We start from the raw sequence: 19017 nt of genomic DNA on the forward strand, positions 1-19017 counted from the left end.
ACTCAGCAGGCCAACTCTGACAGGTGGGTTGCCCCACGAACCTGTTAAAGTTGGCCCTTGGTTGTGAAGGTGGTAGGGGGTAGAGATACTGCTCAAGTCTTGTGCTTTCCGCAGTGGAATCTCTACCTTCCCCTCACCGAATGTTGTGTTTGACATCAGGGGTAGAACAGGTAGGTGTGGTTTCAGGAAAAGGGCATGAATGGAGCCAAATGGGGACCCTTAATGGGCCAAGTCTGACCCGCAGGCCAGAGGTACCTCACCATGTGTAAACCTGCATGGGAAATATCCTTTTGGATGACATTTTTCTGGCCTTTTAAAGTAAAAAATAACCTTCAAAGCAAACTGGTCTATTTACATTTGCAGCTATGTTGGTCTATTAGTGAGTTTAAAAAACAGGAAAGGACACATTAACTTGCTTAGGACCAATCAAAAGATTATAAAATAGTCAGGAAGCTCTGTAGGACCCTTTCTGAGGCTGGATGTTTAAAAATAGCAAAAAAAGCAGGCATAATGGAAAACACCTAAGGTGAGCCATTATGCAATTCCAGAAATGTAGAAAATGTTATTTCAGAACGAAAATAGAAACTTTTATTTCATGACTCATGAGACTGTGGTATGCTGTGTTACAAGTTTTTCTAGGGCTTACATAAAATGAGGCCTTAGGAAGTCAGCTGATGAGGGGCACATCATATGCGGAAATTGTTCAGTTTGGTTGTGTATTTTTAAAAATGTGTTATTTATTGTTTATGACAACTTACGTTGTAGTCATGCATTTTTTGATGTTGTAAGCCGTCTTGAGCATGGTTTGAACTGTGGAAAGGTGGCATACAAATAAATTATGTATGTATGTAGGACAAATATATTAGAGTGGCATTCAACCAAATTTTACTCCGAGTATCTGAGGGACAGTAGATCCACTGAAATTCATGAACAAAATTACTCTATGTTCATTCATTTCAATATATCTACTCTGCATAAAACTTACATTGACTACTATCCATAAACTCCAGATTGTATGTTGTACAGTATAACTTTTGATAATATTCACTGTGACATGCATGATTTAGGGAGCACTGCAGAGCAATTCACACTCTGTGTGAATGCCTGCGCAAGATGTGAAGAACACTGGGTTGAGGCCAAGGATTACTAGGAAACACAAGGATACAAATTCTCCCCCCCCCCCCGTGATAGAAAGAAAATGCCCACATGAGTAAACATGCAAGTTTTATGAAAACTAAAAGTGCAAAACATTTTTAAATGAAACCAGATGCTATTGTGTTTATTACATTTTAATGTCGAAGCTGTATCTGTGATTTCATTACTTGGTCACTCTCCCATGGAATCTTTATTGTCCTTGATATCATTGAATAAATATTAATTATTGTCTAACTACAGGGGATTTATTTCTAAGTATGATTATGATTGCAGCTTGATTCTGCCTTTGTTTGTGGTTGTACATGTCCTCTAAATCCCTCCCCACTCCCTTCTTTCATTCGGTACTCTGGGGCAAGAGGACGGTAATCCAGGTGATATGTTAAGCAAGACATGTTGTTCTGGATTAATTCAGAATGAAAAGGGGCTGTTATTCAAGATGAATGATGTCCCTATGACTAAAAGGGAAGGGCACCAACACGTAATTTATCACAACACTAACTCCACTTTTTTTTTTAAATGCCAGGAAACTTTGCTGTTGAGAATCCCTGCCGGGGAGGACTGCACACTTCACTTTCCAGAGGGACAGCGGTTTGTTGCAGCAAAAACAACAGAGCCTCGTGGCACTTTAAAAGATCAACGAACTTATTCTGGCATTAGCTCAGAAGCCACCTCATCAGATGTGTGAAGTGTTACCCAGAGTCACAGGTTATATATACAAATGGTGAAGGGATTCTGAACTGCGAGGTCAGACGAAAATGAAATGCGGCAAGTACAGAAGGGAATCTAACACTGGTGATTGGGTAAACCTTTGTTGATGATAAATCAGGCATCCTGGCACTGGATGAGCTAATGAATAAATAAAGCGTGTGTGCACGTGATTGAACTTTATCCTGACTCAAGTCACAGTTGTTATCGCAGAACCTCTCAAAGAACTGCAATTCGGCGCTTTCAGGTTGCAGTTTCCCTTCTCAATTCCTTCGTTCAAGAGGTCAGTTTCAAGAGGCACACACCATGCATTGTGTTAAGTTGTGGGTGAACATATCAGACAACACAGCGATTCTTCAAACAGCTCTTGTTTATTCACAGGCCAGAACTGAACTGAACTGAAGGGTTCAGCCAGCCTGCTTATACAGAGCTCCACTAGAACGCAGCAGTAACCATTTCCCATAACTATCCAATCACTGAACGTCACTTTCAATCCCTTATTTGCATATGTGGACCTGAGTGAAAACTACAGTAACCCCCTGCTGGCCCAGGGTGAGAACTTCAGTACATAACACCTTGAAAGGACAGCACTTCCCCCAAAGAACTCCGGGAACTGTAGTTGGCCAAGGGTGGGTGGGAGATGTAGCGCTTTGAGGGAGAAACTACAGTTCCCAGGATTCTTTGTGCGTGTGTGGGGGATGTGGCACATTTCGCGCCCTTTCTTGACTCGCGGCTGACTTCTAGTTACACCGCCGCGAGATGGCGGCACTTCCACAAGCCGGATGAAACTCCTTTGTTCGGCGCCGCCGCCGCCGGCCACGGGGCGGGGCTTGGGCCGCCCTACCTGTGCGCCACGATTTGATTTTGCAATGCCGGCATGCCCAGTGGGTGTAGCATCTTCACTTCTGCTCTTATATAATGCGGCTGCTTCTCCTCGGGGCCAGTGACAGCAGCACCTTCCCCGCCAGCACTCGGCCGCCCTGAAGACCTGAGCCGGGCCAAAGTAGTTCCTCGGGCGGACCTCTCAGAAAGAAGCCGAGCACTTGCTCCGGGGTGGGACTTTGGGCCAGGAAGTGCTCGCGAAACGCCCCCGCTCCCAGGGGCTGCCACGGGCCGGCTTCCTCTCCAGCTGCGGGGCGGCGGCGGCTCGGCAAAAGGAGACTCCCCCCTCCGTTTCCCGGTACCTGCCGCCCGGCGGCCTCCGCAGGGGCCGCGATGGCTTCAGGTAGGACGACACCTTCGCCGTGGCAAACCAAGGGCTTTTCCGCGCCGCCGTCAAAGCACCTCGGGTCCGCGAACTGCTGCCCCGCAGACCCTCCTCCGTCCTTACCGCGCAGCCCGAAACTTCATCGGGCCATGCCTGAAAGCGGGAGCGGAGGGTGAAGGCGGCCGAAGCCAGAGGAGCTCCGGGGGGCGCCCGTGCCCCACCAGTTACCCAGCCCAGTAACGCGGGCGGCTGGGTGTGGGAGGAGGTTCAGATCTCCAGGGCGGAGCCGGTTCCAGGCGAAAGAGCTGGAAAGTTTTGTGTGTGTGTGTGTGTAAAAAGCGGATGTACCGAGCTGAAGTCTTTCCTAGCAGATCTCTTGCGCAAGGGCAGACGTTTAAAGGCGCCGTGAAGCAGGGTCGCTTGGCCAGAGTTTGGGGTGAAGGCGACGGCTACCGTCCGTTGCGCTCGCGGGGGAATAATCGTAGTTACCCGGAAACTCGCTTCAAGTGCAAGGGCTGCTCCGCCGCCATTTGTCTCCTGTAACCGACTTCCCTTCCCTCCCCCCAAGCCGGCCTCTCTCGCATGCAGCCAGGTTAGCTGCTGGGCTCCACAGAAAAATGCAAGATGTCCCCTCGAGCCAAGTTTTCCCCGCCGACCCCCCCCCCCTAAGTGGCACTTGCGGAACGGGCTGGTTATGCAAACTCGCCCACCCCCCCGGGCAGGGAAACCGGCTGCGATTGGCGCTCCTCGCATGCCGCTTCCATGCCCGCAGCGGATCAGGGCCGGGGAGCTCTGCCGAGGATGCCGCGCCTCGGCTGCAGCAAGCGCCGCCTCCGCCCGCCAAGCTCGGTGCGGAGGGCGGTGCTCAGCATCTTCGCAGGAGCCGCCGAGCCCGGCAGGCCTCGGAGGGGGAGGAGCCAAGCGTTTCGGAATCTGGTCCATTGTGCCAAGTTGGCCTGTGTTTAAATGCGAAGGGGGGCTGTCTGCGCTCCCTGCCCTGCCACGCCGTTTGCTTGGGCCGACGGCATGGTCGAGGCTGGTCTTGAGGCAGACAGCTTCCGGTAGAAGCGAACTCCTGGAAAAGGGGTCTGGCTGGTTGCCTGTTGCGGAGGGAGAGGACCCGAGAGCCTATTATAGTGCACAAGCTAGCTCGAGAGACACTTGCATGTCAAATCCGTTGATTTCCATCAGTATCTTTCAATACATTTCTGTGGTCTTGTGGGATCCAGTCGCCTCGGTTTAACCCGATTGTGTTGCCGACTTTACATTTCATTTAACCCCTTGGCGTTTTCTTCGAAACCCAGGAAGAAGGCCGCAATTGCTTTTGCCCCTTGGGACCAGCAAGCCCGGTAGTGTCTAGAATCCCGTTTCTGCCATCGTGCTGATAAGATCAGGATCAAGAAGGGGCGTATGTTCGAAATCGCGTTAACACACCTCACTTTTAACAATCGGATGACTAACCGATGGTGATATCGCCCCCTCTGTAATGCAAACTGTACTTCCAGGTAGGAGGGTGCTAGTGAGGAATGGAACCCGGGGTGGTAGTTATTCTGGATTAATTATTTCTCGTGGGGCGTGATCTCGTGCGTGTGGCCTTCACGGTGCAAGGAGCCCAAACGCCCCGCACTAGAGGCGGGGTTTGTGAGCCTGAGACTGAAGCAAGGTGGGGGGAGGGCAGTGGTCTGGGCTGCCTGCAAGGAAACCAGCCGATCCAGGGATCCCCTGGTGCCTGTTCCCTCGGAAGCAAATCCCCCCGATTCCAATGAGACCGACTCCCAAGTAACAGCGGACAGGGATCGCAGGCCTTGCCTTTCATTCAGCACCCCCACTGACGAATCGGGGAGCAGACAAGGTGCGCTCTAGCGCAGGATCCGACCTCGATCCTCGGCTTAGGAAGGCGCGCGGGGGGGGGGGCGTCTTTGTCCACCCCTGGTCTGGGAGGACCACGCTCCATCCATCAGCGGCAAGAGGCGTGGCCTAGCTTAGTCCCCGCCTCTTTCTTGAGCACGGCAGCAGCGCCGGTTCCGAGACTTCGGTGGAGCTTCCAGGAGGCAGCAAAAATGTCATCTGGCGCTGGGCCCCCCAAGAGCGGATCCCCGCTGAGGAAGCGGGCCAGTCTTCAGGCTCCCATCACAGGAGGTGAGCAGGGCGTGGTACTGTCTCCTTAGCCACTAGATGCTGCTATGGAAAGAGAGAGAAGCTGGGAAAACAGCAGTCCTGGAATGGAAACGACCCCTTTTCCTTCCGAGTCCAGCCCCCATTCCTTCACTCTATACTGTTTTTCGGTTATGTGTTTTTTCATCTTTAAGCAGACGATTGCTCCTTTAGGCTGTTTGTTGACCAGGATAGGGAGACAAGAGCATCATCCTGTGCTTTTTTGCTCAGAAACAAGTCCCGCTAAGCATGCAAAGGATTGTGTGAGAATTCAGGGGCCAGAGAAACATGAAGAGTACACGCGTTTTGAGGCATAAAATGGCAAATCTTTCAAAGAGCTTCAGCATCCATGTGCCACCTTTCTGTGTGTTGTGGAGCCCCGTTCTATTGAGTGGAGCAGAAATTTGGATAGCCAAATGCTTGGTTGTTGGATTAGGGAGGAGGAACATTTTTGACTATCTGTACAGTGGAGACTAGAGGTGTTAGAATGCTGGATTTAAAGCTGTTGTTGATTAGGATAATATAGTTATACTCTGTGTTTGTTTGTTTGTTTGTTTGTTGGGTTTGGGTGTTTTGTTTTGTTTTTGTTATTCTGTATACAAGCCTTTGGAAGGCAGCAATACCTGGGATTCCTTCTAATTACGTCTTAGATTTTTTATTACAACTGACATGCTAGCTGGGGGAAAGGCATTTAGATCTGCCCCCTTCCCACCAGATGCGCCAGCTAAGGGGAGGATGTTTAGATTGCCCACAAAAAACATAGTAAGAACTGTGAATTTCCTGTGTAATACAACACATCTGAAAGATATCTTGCCTCACCTTTCCTAGTTCCTTAGATTCAGGCTTACTTTTAATCACAGCTTGCCAGAAATTTGGTGTGGTGTGGTGAATGCAAAATAGTAATGCTCAATTTTCTTCTGAGCATGTGCAGAGAGCATGCCATTTCTAGTGAGCCACCTCCAGCCAGCTGGAACATGGAGTATGGCTAGGTATGTGTAAACCCTGGATCCCCTTTTCTGAGAAGTTCAGCACTGTCTGTACTTTTCCTTTCTTGGCTTCTACCTTGTTGCTTAATTTGAGGTAAGTGGGCCAGTATCTGCAGTGCTTTACAGGTTATTTGTGAGAACTGGAGAGAAGGTATATTCCCAAGTTTCACAGTTTTACTTTGAGTATTTTACCTCTTGGGTTAGATATGTCTTTTGTAGGAAGCATGGGAGTCTTTGCGCATAAAAAGCACACCCTCCTTCATGTGGGAGTACATCTGCAGTGTGTGGGTATGTAGGAACTGCAACTGCAGGATAGGGTACGTGGCATTCGCTCCTACTGAAGCAGGCTGCTGCTCCATATGGCTGTCTTTCTTGTATCCTTATGAGCTCCTGGGCTCTCTTCATTGGGAGCTATGAGTGCCCAGGAGCTGATATAGAACATACATATAGTGTAGCTGTCCAATATGTGCATACAGATTGCTGTTGATGGGTTAGATAAGCTTGTGATGTGCATATGCATGGAGGTATATATTTTTGAGAATGGGAATCATGTTAATGATAAGGTGCCTGAATTGAATGGCTGCTTGTTGATAAAAGAAATATTTACACATTGTTTCCCTCCTTTTGTTTGTTTGTTTTATATTCCTAAAATGTCTACCATCTAGATTGCCTAGGCCTGCAAACATTGGACACTTTGGAATTATTGCAGGCATTTCATAGTCTTTCCTTTATTTAGACTGGAGACGAGGGTCGTGAATGGGGTTTTCGCCTCAAAAAACTATACAGTAATGCTTTCCTTAAAACACAGGATTCCTAGTAGCCCGAGTCTTAATTCTTCCTGAACTGCATTCTGAGGACTCTTTTCTTTTACTGGCCCTTGACTGAGCATTTGTGGCCAGTAACATAATAATTAATAATGCTGTTCTAGGCTCTTCCTTTTATTCCCCACTTGCTTCTCACCATGAGGTTTTGGGTACCCAAGCACATAATGAAAATAGCAAGAGCTTCCATTGGGGAGCACTTTCTTTGCATGTAGAAAGTCCCAGGTTCAATCCCCAGCATCCCCTGTTAAAGCTGGGAAAGACTGTTAGTCTGAAACCCTGGGGAGCTGCCAGTCAGTGTTGACAGTATTGAGCTAGATGGACCAATGTTCTGACTTGGTGTAAGGCAGTTTCCGATGTTCCTTGGGTTTGCCTTCTATCCCCATTCCTGTAGTAAATGGACAGGATTCTCTTATCCCGATTCTATAGAATTCCTCTGGAATGTTAAGAAGACAGACTAGCCTGGAGAGCTATCCATCCCAGTGTTGCAGCTGAGGCGGCTTCATCCATTCTCCATCAGACGCTGCTGCTATTGCTACTGAAAGGAGGACAGATCTAGGATTTGTTTTTAAGAAAATCTTTGTAGCTTGCCTTTGCTGTATATTAATTAAGAAAACTCCCGATATATCATACACCAGCACATGAGGGAGTAAGCTTTGGTGTCTTCCTTTCACTGCTTATGTGATGGTGACATTAACAACCTGAGTTATCCCACATCTAAATGTAAGAAGAGGGTGCTCATCTAGTCCAGCGTCCTGTTCTCACAGCGGCCAACCAGATGCTTATGCGAAGCCAACAAGAAGGACCTGAGTGTAACAGCACTCTCCCCTATTGTCAGTTCCCGCAACTGGTATTCTGAGGCATGTTGCCTCTGCTAGCAGAAGTGGAACAGACCCCTGATGCCTAGTAGCCATTGATAGCCTTCTCCTCCATGAAGTTGTCTAACCGTTTTTTGAAAAACATCTGTAGTCAGAAGTGTGTTGGGACTGGCTTCTGTCACATCGTTCTCTGTACGGTGCAGATAGTTTTTAAGGTAAAGGGACCCTTGACCATTAGGTCCAGTCGTGGCTGACTCTGGGGTTGCGGCGCTCATCTTGCTTTACTGGCCGAGGGAGCCGGCGTACAGCTTCCGGGTCATGTGGCCAGCATGACTAAGCCGCTTCTGGCAAACCAGAGCAGTGCACGGAAACGCCGTTTACCTTCCCACCGGAGCGGTACCTATTTATCTACTTGCACTTTGACATGCTTTCGAACTGCTAGGTTGGCAGGAGCAGGGGCCAAGCAACGGGAGCTCACGCCATTGCGGGGATTCGAACCGCCAACCTTCTGATCGGCAAGCCCTAGGCTCTGTGGTTTAACCCACAGCGCCACCCGCGTCCCTGCCAATAGTTTTTAAGCTGACACAAAACACGTCATTACATTACACCAGCCTGTCTGAGTGCAAATCAAATGATTATGCCGGTGCTCTTCAGAGTGTGAGATAGTCATTGCATCTTTTTCTGCCCTACCTTTGTTTCAAGGGGTGTGTGTGTGTGTGAGCAGAATCTCTAGGCCCTTTGAGCATTTGTGGAAGTAAGCTCTGAAAGAAACAGCATGCTTCTTCCTATGTTCTCTAGTACTTGAGAGAATATCATTATTACTACATTGCAACTGGAAGTAAAATACTTCTGCACAGCCAAGACCATTGTTAAGTGACAGCGAGGCGTGCCTGGCTGCTTAGGGTGTCACATTTTAAAAACAGCTCGCAAAATGCCAGACGTGATTTCAGTTATTTTCTCATCTGTAATGGTACCCTTACAATTCCAGTTTCCCCCCTCCTCATAGGAGGAATAATGGCAGGGCTGTGTATGGTGTTGTGCATGTCTATAAAATTGTCACACAAGCACAAGATCTGATAGAAGGTGCACTTTAATTTTTTTTAAAGCCTGTTTTTTTAGCCTAGGCCTGGAGACATTCCAGATGTTGCTGGACTACAGCTCCTGTCATCCCTGAGTCTGACAACTGTCAAGGCCAAATGGAATGGTGGGAGATGGAGTCTAGCAACATCTGGAGGGTCACAGGGTCCCTATTCCTGCTTAAGGATTTCCAGTTTCAAGGAGTTGGTACTTTAGTGCCCTAAACAGCTTTGCATCATTTCCTCCTTATTTTGTTTCAATACCCTTCATTTCTCACAGCATTTGTCCCCCCATCAGTCTTCAGAAACATCATTTTGGGATTCAGACCACAGTGTTCAAACTGAGCAAAACGTTTCACATTTCCATATATTTTAATTGCAGCAGTTGGCTTTCCTAGGTTATTTTAGTGTAGAATTTGGAATCTTAAAAAAAAAACCAACAGAAGTGCATACAGCCCTTGGAGGTAACTGTGTAGTAAAGTCTGTGCAGCACAAATGCTGTCCCTGACCTGTCCCCATGCTCAATCTTTTTTATCCATCAGTGAAACTTAATTGCATTCACTTTGGAGCAATTTGGGAATTGTCCTGTCCTTGACTTGTCCAGGATCACATAGAAACAGGGCATGGCAAAGGTTTGCATTCAAATCTGCTGAGTCTTTCACTCTAACCACTGCAGTCAGCTTTCCTTTGTTAAATGACCCACCCTTGTCCCCTAAAGCTGTGAGGTAGTGGAGCCCTGTGCATGTACGGGACAGATGGTTTTGTTGTTGCTGTTCTCTTGTTTTCCTTACTGTAATAATATTTGTTCTTTGGGAGGAAAGCATGAAATACAAGGAAAATAAACTTACTACTGTTGTGTTTTTTTTGAGATACATGTTATTTTGAAAAGTATAGGGAATATTGGAGAAACAGGATGGAAGGGTTATAGCTGCCCACAAATATATATAGCGAGAGAGAAAAAGAGAGAGCGTGTACTTATAACCAGCAAAATTAGAGCTTGATAGAGATCTCCTAGCCACCTTTAAGTCTATGTATCTGAGGCAACAGGGAAATGTTAAATAGCAAACTGATCATGCCTCTTGCCTTAGTTTCCTTTGGGCAGGCAGAATATTTTGAGAATCTCATTTTTTTTAAAAAAAATAATGTAAATAATATTGACTAGTCCTCTTGGGAGAAAATCCTGAGAACATAATCATATTTACTCTTGTGGTCCTCATGGGAGTAAAATTCCTAGAACAGGATGATCATACTGTGTGACCTAAAAACATTTCTCAAAAGCAAATATTACAGTCACATAACAACCAAGGGATGCTTCTTTAGCTATGAATCCTGGTGGTAATAACCTCAGGCTAAACAGTGGAGAAGAGGACTGACGTGCAGAAGGTGAGAATCTACGCCAGGCTTCAAATGAGAAGTGACTGCTAGAAAAGATGAGACAAGCTGGGGACCAAACTGATTAGAGGGTGCTAATAAGGCCCTGGGAAACAAGGTAATGGGGATGCAAGAGGAGATGCGTTGGCATATTGAGGAGCAAGGGCAGACCAATGAAGGATTTGGGGGTTCCAAGCATGGGATTGTGAGTGGTGGCACAGCAGTCAAAGGCGGGAAATAGAGGGAAATGTGTGTTTTAAAAGAACATTTCATGCCATGTGGAGGGATCTGGGAAGTGTGGGATCCTCTTTCAGCTTATTTATGTGTGTGTGAGAGAGCATTTCAAAATTACTCTATTGCTAAATCTGCAGTAAAAGGATGGCAATGCTGCTTTTGTTTTCTTTAGAAATCTTACAGCGCAGTTCTGTTGTGCAGCAACGCTAAGTTGAATTCTAACCTTTTGTGAGTGAATTTCCTGATGTTTCCTCCACCCGTTCTTGTCTTTTTAAAATTTATTTAAAACTGTTTTAAGCTGCCTTTCCATAACTCAAAGCAGCTCACAGTGAATATTAAAATATAGTAAAAATGAGCAAAACATTATAATAGTGAAGAACAGGGGTTGTATAGAAAAATAACAGTGAACTATCTATTGAAATTAAAAACTAGGTGAAAGAGGTATTGCCTTGGCACCAGTGCTTTTTCAAATAGAAAAACAGGTGCTGGTAGTCACCATGAAGTTGTTACAGTAAGTGCCACACTTTTAACATTTGGGGGAAAGGTGCTGGTTCGGCATACCATTGAGTACCCCCAGAAAAAGCACTGCTTTGCACCCTTCCTAAAAGCCAGCAAAGAAGAGCGTTTTCTGCTGCAATGGAGTAACATATGTAAAGCCCTTGACCTCTTGCTTTTAACCACAGTACAGAAAATGGGGACTACTTAGAAGCAAAGCCACATGGAGCAAGCATATAGTTGTTCATTGTTTAGCAGGGTATTTTAGTTATTGTTGAGTCACTACTGGTCAGTTGAGTTTGTGCTCTCTATTTTTAGTTCTGTAGCAGTTAAAAAGTGTTTCCTGCCCCTGTCCAACTAATTCAGGTAAAAATAAATAAATGAAACTCGAGTAACAAACCTATAAATAGTCATGGATACACAATAGCCTGTGGTCTAAGCCAGATGTTGAAGAGCTGCTGTTTGGAAGAAGAATTCTCTCTAGGGTGTGGTGACAAAACCACTGAACCAGCCTTGCAAATAAGCCCACAAAAGTTACTAGCCTGCAAAATGTTTTGAGCTTGCAGGTGGGAATGATGGAAAGCTCCCCTTCTTCTCCAGGAGCCCACTACATTCCTATGCTAAGTGTGGCAGAATATAGTGCAACTCCAGTGTGTGCCTCTTGTTAACTCTCCCTCTGTTACTCTCAGCAGATGTACAAAGCACAGCACAGTTTTCAAAGGGAGATTTCCCGGTGAAATGTTGGAAACTCCTGCAGAATGTGCACCTTGTGTCAGTTGTGTGATCTGAGAAAATTGTCTTGAGCAGAAGATTTTAAGAGGGAGGCAAAGAATGCCAGATCCTTTTGATTAAAATCAGAATTATATTTCCAGAGGTCTAGGCTGCCTGCCCTCCTTTTGTATGCATGACTGCAACCCTCTTTAGGCTACTGCCATAGGGTTTAGCTATCTAGCCCAGGGGTCAGCAACCTTTTTCAGCCATGGGCCGGTCCACCATCCCTCAGACCATGTAGTGCGCTGGACTATATTTGGGGGTGGGGGAAATGAACAAATTCCTATGCCCCCCAAATAACCCAGAGATGCATTTTAAATAAAGGTACACATTTTACTCATGTAAAAACATTCTGATTCCCAGACCGTTCTGCGGGCCAGATTTAGAAGGCGATTGGGCCACATCCGGCCCCCAGCCCTTAGGTTGCCTACCCCTGATCTAGCCTAACCACCTGCTTGATGCAGGAAGTCCAAAGCTATAGTATTTCCAACAGAAGAGAAACCCTAGACTTACTGAAATAGGGTTACTAGGGAGTAGCATCCATATAAAATAGTGAGCCTTACTTCTAAGTAAATATTTACAGTGGTACCTCGGGTTACAGACGCTTCAGGTTACATACGCTTCAGGTTACAGACTCCGCTAACCCAGAAATAGTACCTCAGGTTAAGAACTTTGCTTCAGGATGAGAACAGAAATCGTGTTCTGGTGGCGTGGCGGCAGCGGGAGGCCCCATTAGCTGAAGTGGTGCTTCAGGTTAAGAACAGTTTCAGGTTAAGAACGGACCTCCAGAACAAATTAAGTACTTAACCTGAGGTAACACTGTATAGGCTTGCACTGTTATTGTCTTTTATCCTGTGTGGGATGTTTTTATTTTCTCCCTGGTTGGTATAAAATTATTTCCATGACAACAGGCTAAAACTTGCAGGCAGAGTTGAGGATTGAAGCTGGGTCTCCTGTCCTAAGGCCACTCACAAGTCCACCTGATAGAGCAGCAGGATCTTAGCTTTTTCTCTCCTCCACCATCTTTATTTACACCTAGATAATGACAGCCATATGCATTCGCTGGATTTGTGCTGTTCTAGTGCACAGAAGTGTTTTGCGAATCTCACTGAATACTCAGTACAGTACAGTGGTGCCCCGCAAGACGAAATTAATTCGTTCCGCAATTTTTGTTGTCTAACGAATTTTTCGTCTTGCGAAGCACGAAATCCCATAGGAATGCATTGAAAATCAATTAATGCGTTCCTATGATCAAAAAAAGTCCAAACAAAGCCAAATTTGGTACAACAACAGTTTATTAACTGCTCTTTAAAGTCACACATACTGTAAAGAGCAGTTCGAAAATTTAAGGGAAAATAAATTAACTTTATAAACAAAACATGTCTTTGTTTTTAGTCAAAGAAAAAAAGTCGCGAGACGTTTTCGTCTTGCGAAGCAAGCCCATAGGGGAAATTCGTCTTGCGAGGCAAATCGCGAATGGAAAAACCTTTCGTCTAGCGAGTTTTTTGTCTTGCGAGGCATTCTTCTTGCGGGGCACCACTGTACAGTGTTTTCTATAGTATTTTGATTTTTGTTCTCCTTGGATGATAAGAACTTAATTGTTTACATTTTGTTTACATTCTGTCTTAGATCTTGCTTAACTTTCAGTCATATTGCACATATGCTTCTTATTTGCCGGCTGTGACTTTGTTGTCAAATCAAAACCAAGTAATAATTCCAAATTTTACTAAGCAACAACAACAACAACTGTGGAAAAGGCATCATTTATGCAGCTTCCATCATTTCTCCGGGGATTTATTTTGTCATCTGCACAATGCAAGTAATCCAGAAACAGGCGACTAATGTTTGACAGAGGGAGTTAAGTGCCTCTTCCTCCTCCTCCTCCTCCTCCCTGGCCCACAGACTTATTATTCAGTGTACTTCTGTTGCTTCCAAGCATCTGGCTCTAAGGCTGTTTTTGTCAAGCTGCTGAAATTCATCCAACAGCCATTCCCACTCCAGTACAAATACTAACACTGAGTATAAGGAAGGTCTGTGTAAATATATCCCCATGCTTCATATTTTTCTTATCTGCCTCATTTGCTTGCAACCCCAATAACTGATATATATTATTTATTATTGAAAATACAGGTGTTTCTCACCTGTGGACATAACAATATTGATAGGAAAAAGGTATTAGCCATTCTATTTTGAAAGGGATCGATGCCAGTCTTTAGGTGTCAATCTCCTCAAAGGCTTGGCTGCTGATCTGTAGTTCTCCACACACACCCCATATTCATTTGAAAGAAAGCTATATACCTACAAAAATAAGTAAAGGTAAAGGTACCCCTGCCCGTACGGGCCAGTCATGTCCAACTCTAGGGTTGTGCGCCCATCTCACTTAAGAGGCCGGGGGCCAGCGCTGTCCGGAGACACTTCCGGGTCACGTGGCCAGCGTGACAAAGCTGCTCTGGCGAGCCAGCACCAGCGCAGCACACGGAAACGCCGTTTACCTTCCCGCTATAAAGCGGTACCTATTTATCTGCTTGCACTTAGGGGTGCTTTCGAACTGCTAGGTGGGCAGGAGCTGGGACCGAAAGACGGGCGCTCACCCCGCCGCAGGGATTCGAACCACCGACCATGCAATCGGCAAGCCCTAGGCACTGAGGTTTTACCCACAGCGCCACCCGCGTCCACCCACTACAAAAATAGTTTTATTTTATTTAGGAAAGCAATACAAAACTGCTTAATTAAGGAAAATATTTAAGCTGTGTATAATAAAATAATTGTCAACAATACACCGATAAGAGCAGCATTTTTGTTTTTATTTTAGAAACAAGTGCATACACAACACTATATCTGGGTAGGCTTGCTGAAACAAAGAAACTAGCTGGTGTGTGAAATGGTATAGTGAGGGTGCCTACCTAATGTCAATAGGCAGGGAGTTCCACAGGTGCTGCCACAGTGAAAGGCTGACTCCTCCCAGATGTGGAAATAATGAAGTTTACCTCCATGGGTTTCAAAACCCAGTTTTGAGCAGTTCAGCCTGGAGCTTGCCTCTGGGGATTTGGGGCTTGGCTGCTCTAGTGCCATCCCTGAAAACGCATTTCACTTACGGGCTTTGTGAGCAAGTACCGCATTGGGTTGGATTTGGCTCTCTCAACAAGAGGTGTGGGATCCTTGGCCAGATTGTTGAGAACTGGAGAAAGTCTGTGTAAGCAACATTGGGGCACTGCTGCTGCTGCTGCTGCCGCTGCCGCTGCCGCTGCCGCTGCCGCTGCCGCCACTGCCTTCCTCAGAAAGAGAGCGATCACTGGGCAGGCTTCCAAAACCTGCTGCCAGTCTGTCTTCAAAGGATTGAGACTGAGGAATGACATGCCCATCACTGTCACCCCTGAGGCCCTTCATCTCCGTGACAGCAGACTCTGAGCACAGGCACCTCCATTACGTCCTGCGGGATCAGGAAAGGACAGCTGCTTCTCATAGGCCATTTATTGTTCTTAATTAACCAGCGGCTGCAGCGCTTGGAGACAAAGCTTATAGGCGGCTTCTGCCAAGACAAGCTCCATCCTCGTCACCACTGAGCTGCAGTTCAGTATGCAGCACAGCTTCGATTCTCCCACTTCCTCTCCTTACCTTGGAACCAAACGAGATCTGGCTTGGAGTTGTCTTAACACACCTGGGTGATGCCATCAATGGAGTTTGTGCCGTAAGGGCTAGAATGTGCCATTTGGGAAGTAACGATTCCTAATGGTTAGAGCTGGATGGTCTGTGAGCCAGATAGAGACAATCTGCTACAGATAGCAGAAAAGTAATATTTTTCCAGACTGGTGCATGAGAAATTGGGCAAAGGGGAGCACCGCCCCCACCCCTCAGATTCTAGCCAGAGTGGGGTTTAATGTTTGAGAGGGACAGATAATCACACCTTGTGTGCTGGGTGGAATTTGTGTGTATATTTACCAGACTCCTCATAGCCTTTAGTGGGGAAAAGATGGGGGGAGCACAAGACACACCTCTGTTTGCCCCCCCACCCATGAAATATGATATATTCTGTTTTAAAATCATACAGAGACAATGTGAAACAAAAACAGAGAGGGGCAATAATAACAACAACGTTGAGCTTAACTAAATAAGAATCTCAATGTATTCCCTACAAAGTATGTGGCTTGGAGTGTTCTTGTGCCTTATTATACCAGTACATAATGAAAACACACTCTTAAAGTTGAGTTAGCTTTTGTTCGATTTCCCCCTTTTCTTACAGCATGAACGACCAGTATGTGGTGCTCTGTGCTTTTGTGTGTGGGTAGATCTCTGCCGTTGCTTACTTTCAGAGAGAGATGGGGGCGGGCGCTGGGATACACGTCTGCAGCTGTGGCTGGCACGTTAGGGGTTAACGCCTCCTTACTTTGAGGCCAGGAGTTAGCTCTGCTGCGTGGCCACTGGTGGCGGAGGGTGGCTTCTCTTTGCCTGTCTGGCTCTGCCTGCCTCTTGGAAGAGACTGTCATATATTTTTTGTCTCCTCCCTCTCCCCCCATGTAGCTACGGTTGGTACAGCCCAAGCCGGCTCTGGAGCTGGAATCCTGTGGGACTGCAGCTCTCAGAGAGGAGGCTGCGAAACACCGGCAAGAGCAGCGGCAGCAGGCACCTCTGTCTGCTTCGTCCTCGTTGCCTTCTTGTGGGCACTCTGCCTCCCCCAAGGGTACCTTGGAGGCTTTTTGGTCCACGCTCAGGGGGCAGAAGGTGATGGGATGCTCCTTGCCTAGCCTGCCAGCATCTTGGTTTCCAGGTGGAGAAAAGGCAGAGGCTTAGTGAGGCCCTTAAGACTGCCAGATCTGTAAGTGTTTGGAAATGTCTTTTCCTTTCTCCCCTCTGGGGCTGGATGGTTTTGAGTTGCAGCTGCTCGTATTAATCAGGAGTTCTGAGATGCTTGAAGGATAAAGTGAAGCCTGCCTGTTCTATTTAATGGGCTGGAGTTGCACTGCTGTGTTGTTAAGGGGCATGCGATTTAAGAACCTTTGACGTGAGATGGGCATGTGGCACTCAGCGTAAAAGAGAGGGGTGATTTGCTCAGGCTGCCGCAGAAGGCAAATCCCTGAAAGTTAGAGCAGGAGCATTGGCAAGGTATTCCTGTATTGATTGAGGCTTGAGGTTTCTTTTTTTCCGGGGAGTGGGAGGTGTTTTGTGTCTCTGTGTGTAAACCTCTGGCAATTCTCTGAAGCTGGGCTAGCTGACAGCTCATCACTGAAGGGGACCTCCACCGGCTATCCTGGTGCAGATGCTGAAATGTCTGTCTTGGGGAGTGGGGGGAGTGGGTAATGATGACAGCTTCTTTTGCAGTTGTTTTTATCCCTATCATGTTCTCAGATGCATTGCAAGAGTTTGGATTCCTTGTGATGAGAAGTTGTTGCGATGATACCCACAAAAAATGCAGGACTTCTATCCCTTGCACTCTGTTTTAGTATTTTGGTGGTGCAAGGCTTCTCGTGAGAAAGGGAGTTTAAAAACAAACAAACCCACACATACTTTAATTAATTGAATGTGTATAGATCTGATAGCCATTAGTCACAACCACCTGCATGTACTATGTACAATAAAATTAAAAATGGGGGTGGGGAAACTATGATGCTTATTAGGACTCTTTAAAGCATATTTCTGTGATCTTCTAGTACTTGTGAAAATACAGCTGTTTAGAAGAGGCTCCACTATTTCATTGAAATACATTCTGTAAAAACTGCCCAATTTTTTACCCCAAAGAACTAGTCACATGGCAATTTATCTGTGCTACCTTGTCTCATGTTGCCGGAACAGGCATTTCAGCGATCAACAGAGGACTACTGAGAGAGAGAGAGAGAGTCTAGCTTTCTAGTTTCTCAGGGCAAGCCTTTAAGCCACTGTTAAACTAACCATAATTGCATCCCCAGTGTTTGTGGGAAACCCCAAGGGTAAATTGCATAAAAGAAAAATGAATATCTGGTCCTTGGAGTCGGATTGATGGAGCACCTAGTGACCTCTCGCCAACGAGATGTCACAATAAAGTATCTCCATAACATACATGTGAATGAAGCCGTCGCTATATATTAAAGCATCGGCATATGTCTGAATTAGCCACATTTCTGCTGCTCTGTGTGTAGTAGGCTCAGGAATTCCAAAAGAGTGGCATAACAAGTGTCACAATATGGGCATGTGACCGACTCAGCATCCGCAGCTATAGTCTTGGTGGAGGAGCTTCAGCATTTGGCCAGAGCTTGACTTAAGTGAAGACCATTGCAGATTCAGAACCAAGCATGATGATGTGACTAAGTGTGGGAAGCCATGTCCTGTCTTTACTTCTCCTGGGTATCTGAGTATAGGAGGAGCAGGCTACACTGCTGACCCCACTAAACTTTTGCTGCAACATCACAAGGGGATTTTTGCCATGGAGGGTTTGGGCCTGGAAGTGATGCTCCCCCATTGGTTCTGGCAGGTGTTGGGAGGCTGCCCAACAAAAGCTGGGGCTCCAGACTGCTGCACATCCTAAAGCTGCTAGTGGCAGTGGAAGAAAGGTTGAGGAAATCTGTGTTGCCATCCGTGGTGTTGCCCAGCCAGCAATTGGAGCTACAGGAGCAGCTGTTCTTGGCTGCCCCCCTCATGAGCTGAAGACACATGCTGGCTTTGATGGGGCTGCCAAGCCTTAGCCCTGCAATTGGCCTGGCGGTTCCCCAGCTCTTGCTGTTTTTTTCCTAATGAATTGATTGTTTGCACTGTGCACAGGGAGCCCATTAGGGAGACATGTGAGGGTCATTAGCAAGGCACAGTGGAGCTTGACTATTCAGGCAGTGCCTGGATTGGGAGTGGGAGAGGGGCAATGGGTGTGGGGGGGGGGAACCCAAGCAAACACTTCTTCCTTCCACAGAAGCCACTGTGATGGAGTGGGTAGTCAGCCTCTGGGGCATCAGTCAGGCAAAAACACCCTGAATCAGGTTTGACAGTTGATGGCAATGCTCTCCTCTTTGTCCTAGCTTGATGCTTCTGCTTTGTGGTGTGTACCTTGGTGACCCGCTGAGGGCCAGATGCAAACCAGGCATTGCAAGCTTTCGTCGTGGGGTGGTGGTGGTGGGGGAGACCTTCGTGTAGTTATGGAGTTCTCGTGTGTCTCCAGTGAGCTCAGGATATGAATGAACTCGAAGGGACTGGTTCCTCTTGGGTCACCCTTTCGTCGGGTAGTTGTGACACTTGTGAAACTTGCTCAGCATCTACTAAGATAAG

At 46.7% G+C, this 19017-nt stretch overlaps 1 protein-coding gene across 6 annotated transcripts in view; it reads left to right on the forward strand.

Annotated features, from left to right (window-relative positions):
- The first annotated feature begins 2589 nt into the window (after window positions 1-2589).
- AMPD2 (adenosine monophosphate deaminase 2) overlaps window positions 2590-19017 on the forward strand; it is a 49290-nt gene continuing 32862 nt past the window's right edge. For 2 of the 6 annotated variants that reach the window (XM_083509459.1, XM_083509461.1), the window contains exon 1: window positions 2590-3085. In XM_083509459.1, the coding sequence (XP_083365585.1) occupies window positions 3076-3085 (10 nt within the window). In that variant the 5' untranslated portion in view covers window positions 2590-3075. Of the gene's footprint in view, window positions 3086-3829; window positions 5207-16311; window positions 16607-19017 lie in introns of those variants that run through there. The other 4 variants (XM_083509458.1, XM_083509460.1, XM_083509462.1 and 1 more) reach the window with 4 other exon arrangements.

This window comes from Podarcis liolepis (assembly GCF_965112155.1).
Source record: "Podarcis liolepis genome assembly, chromosome: 6".
Taxonomy (NCBI): domain Eukaryota; kingdom Metazoa; phylum Chordata; class Lepidosauria; order Squamata; family Lacertidae; genus Podarcis; species Podarcis liolepis.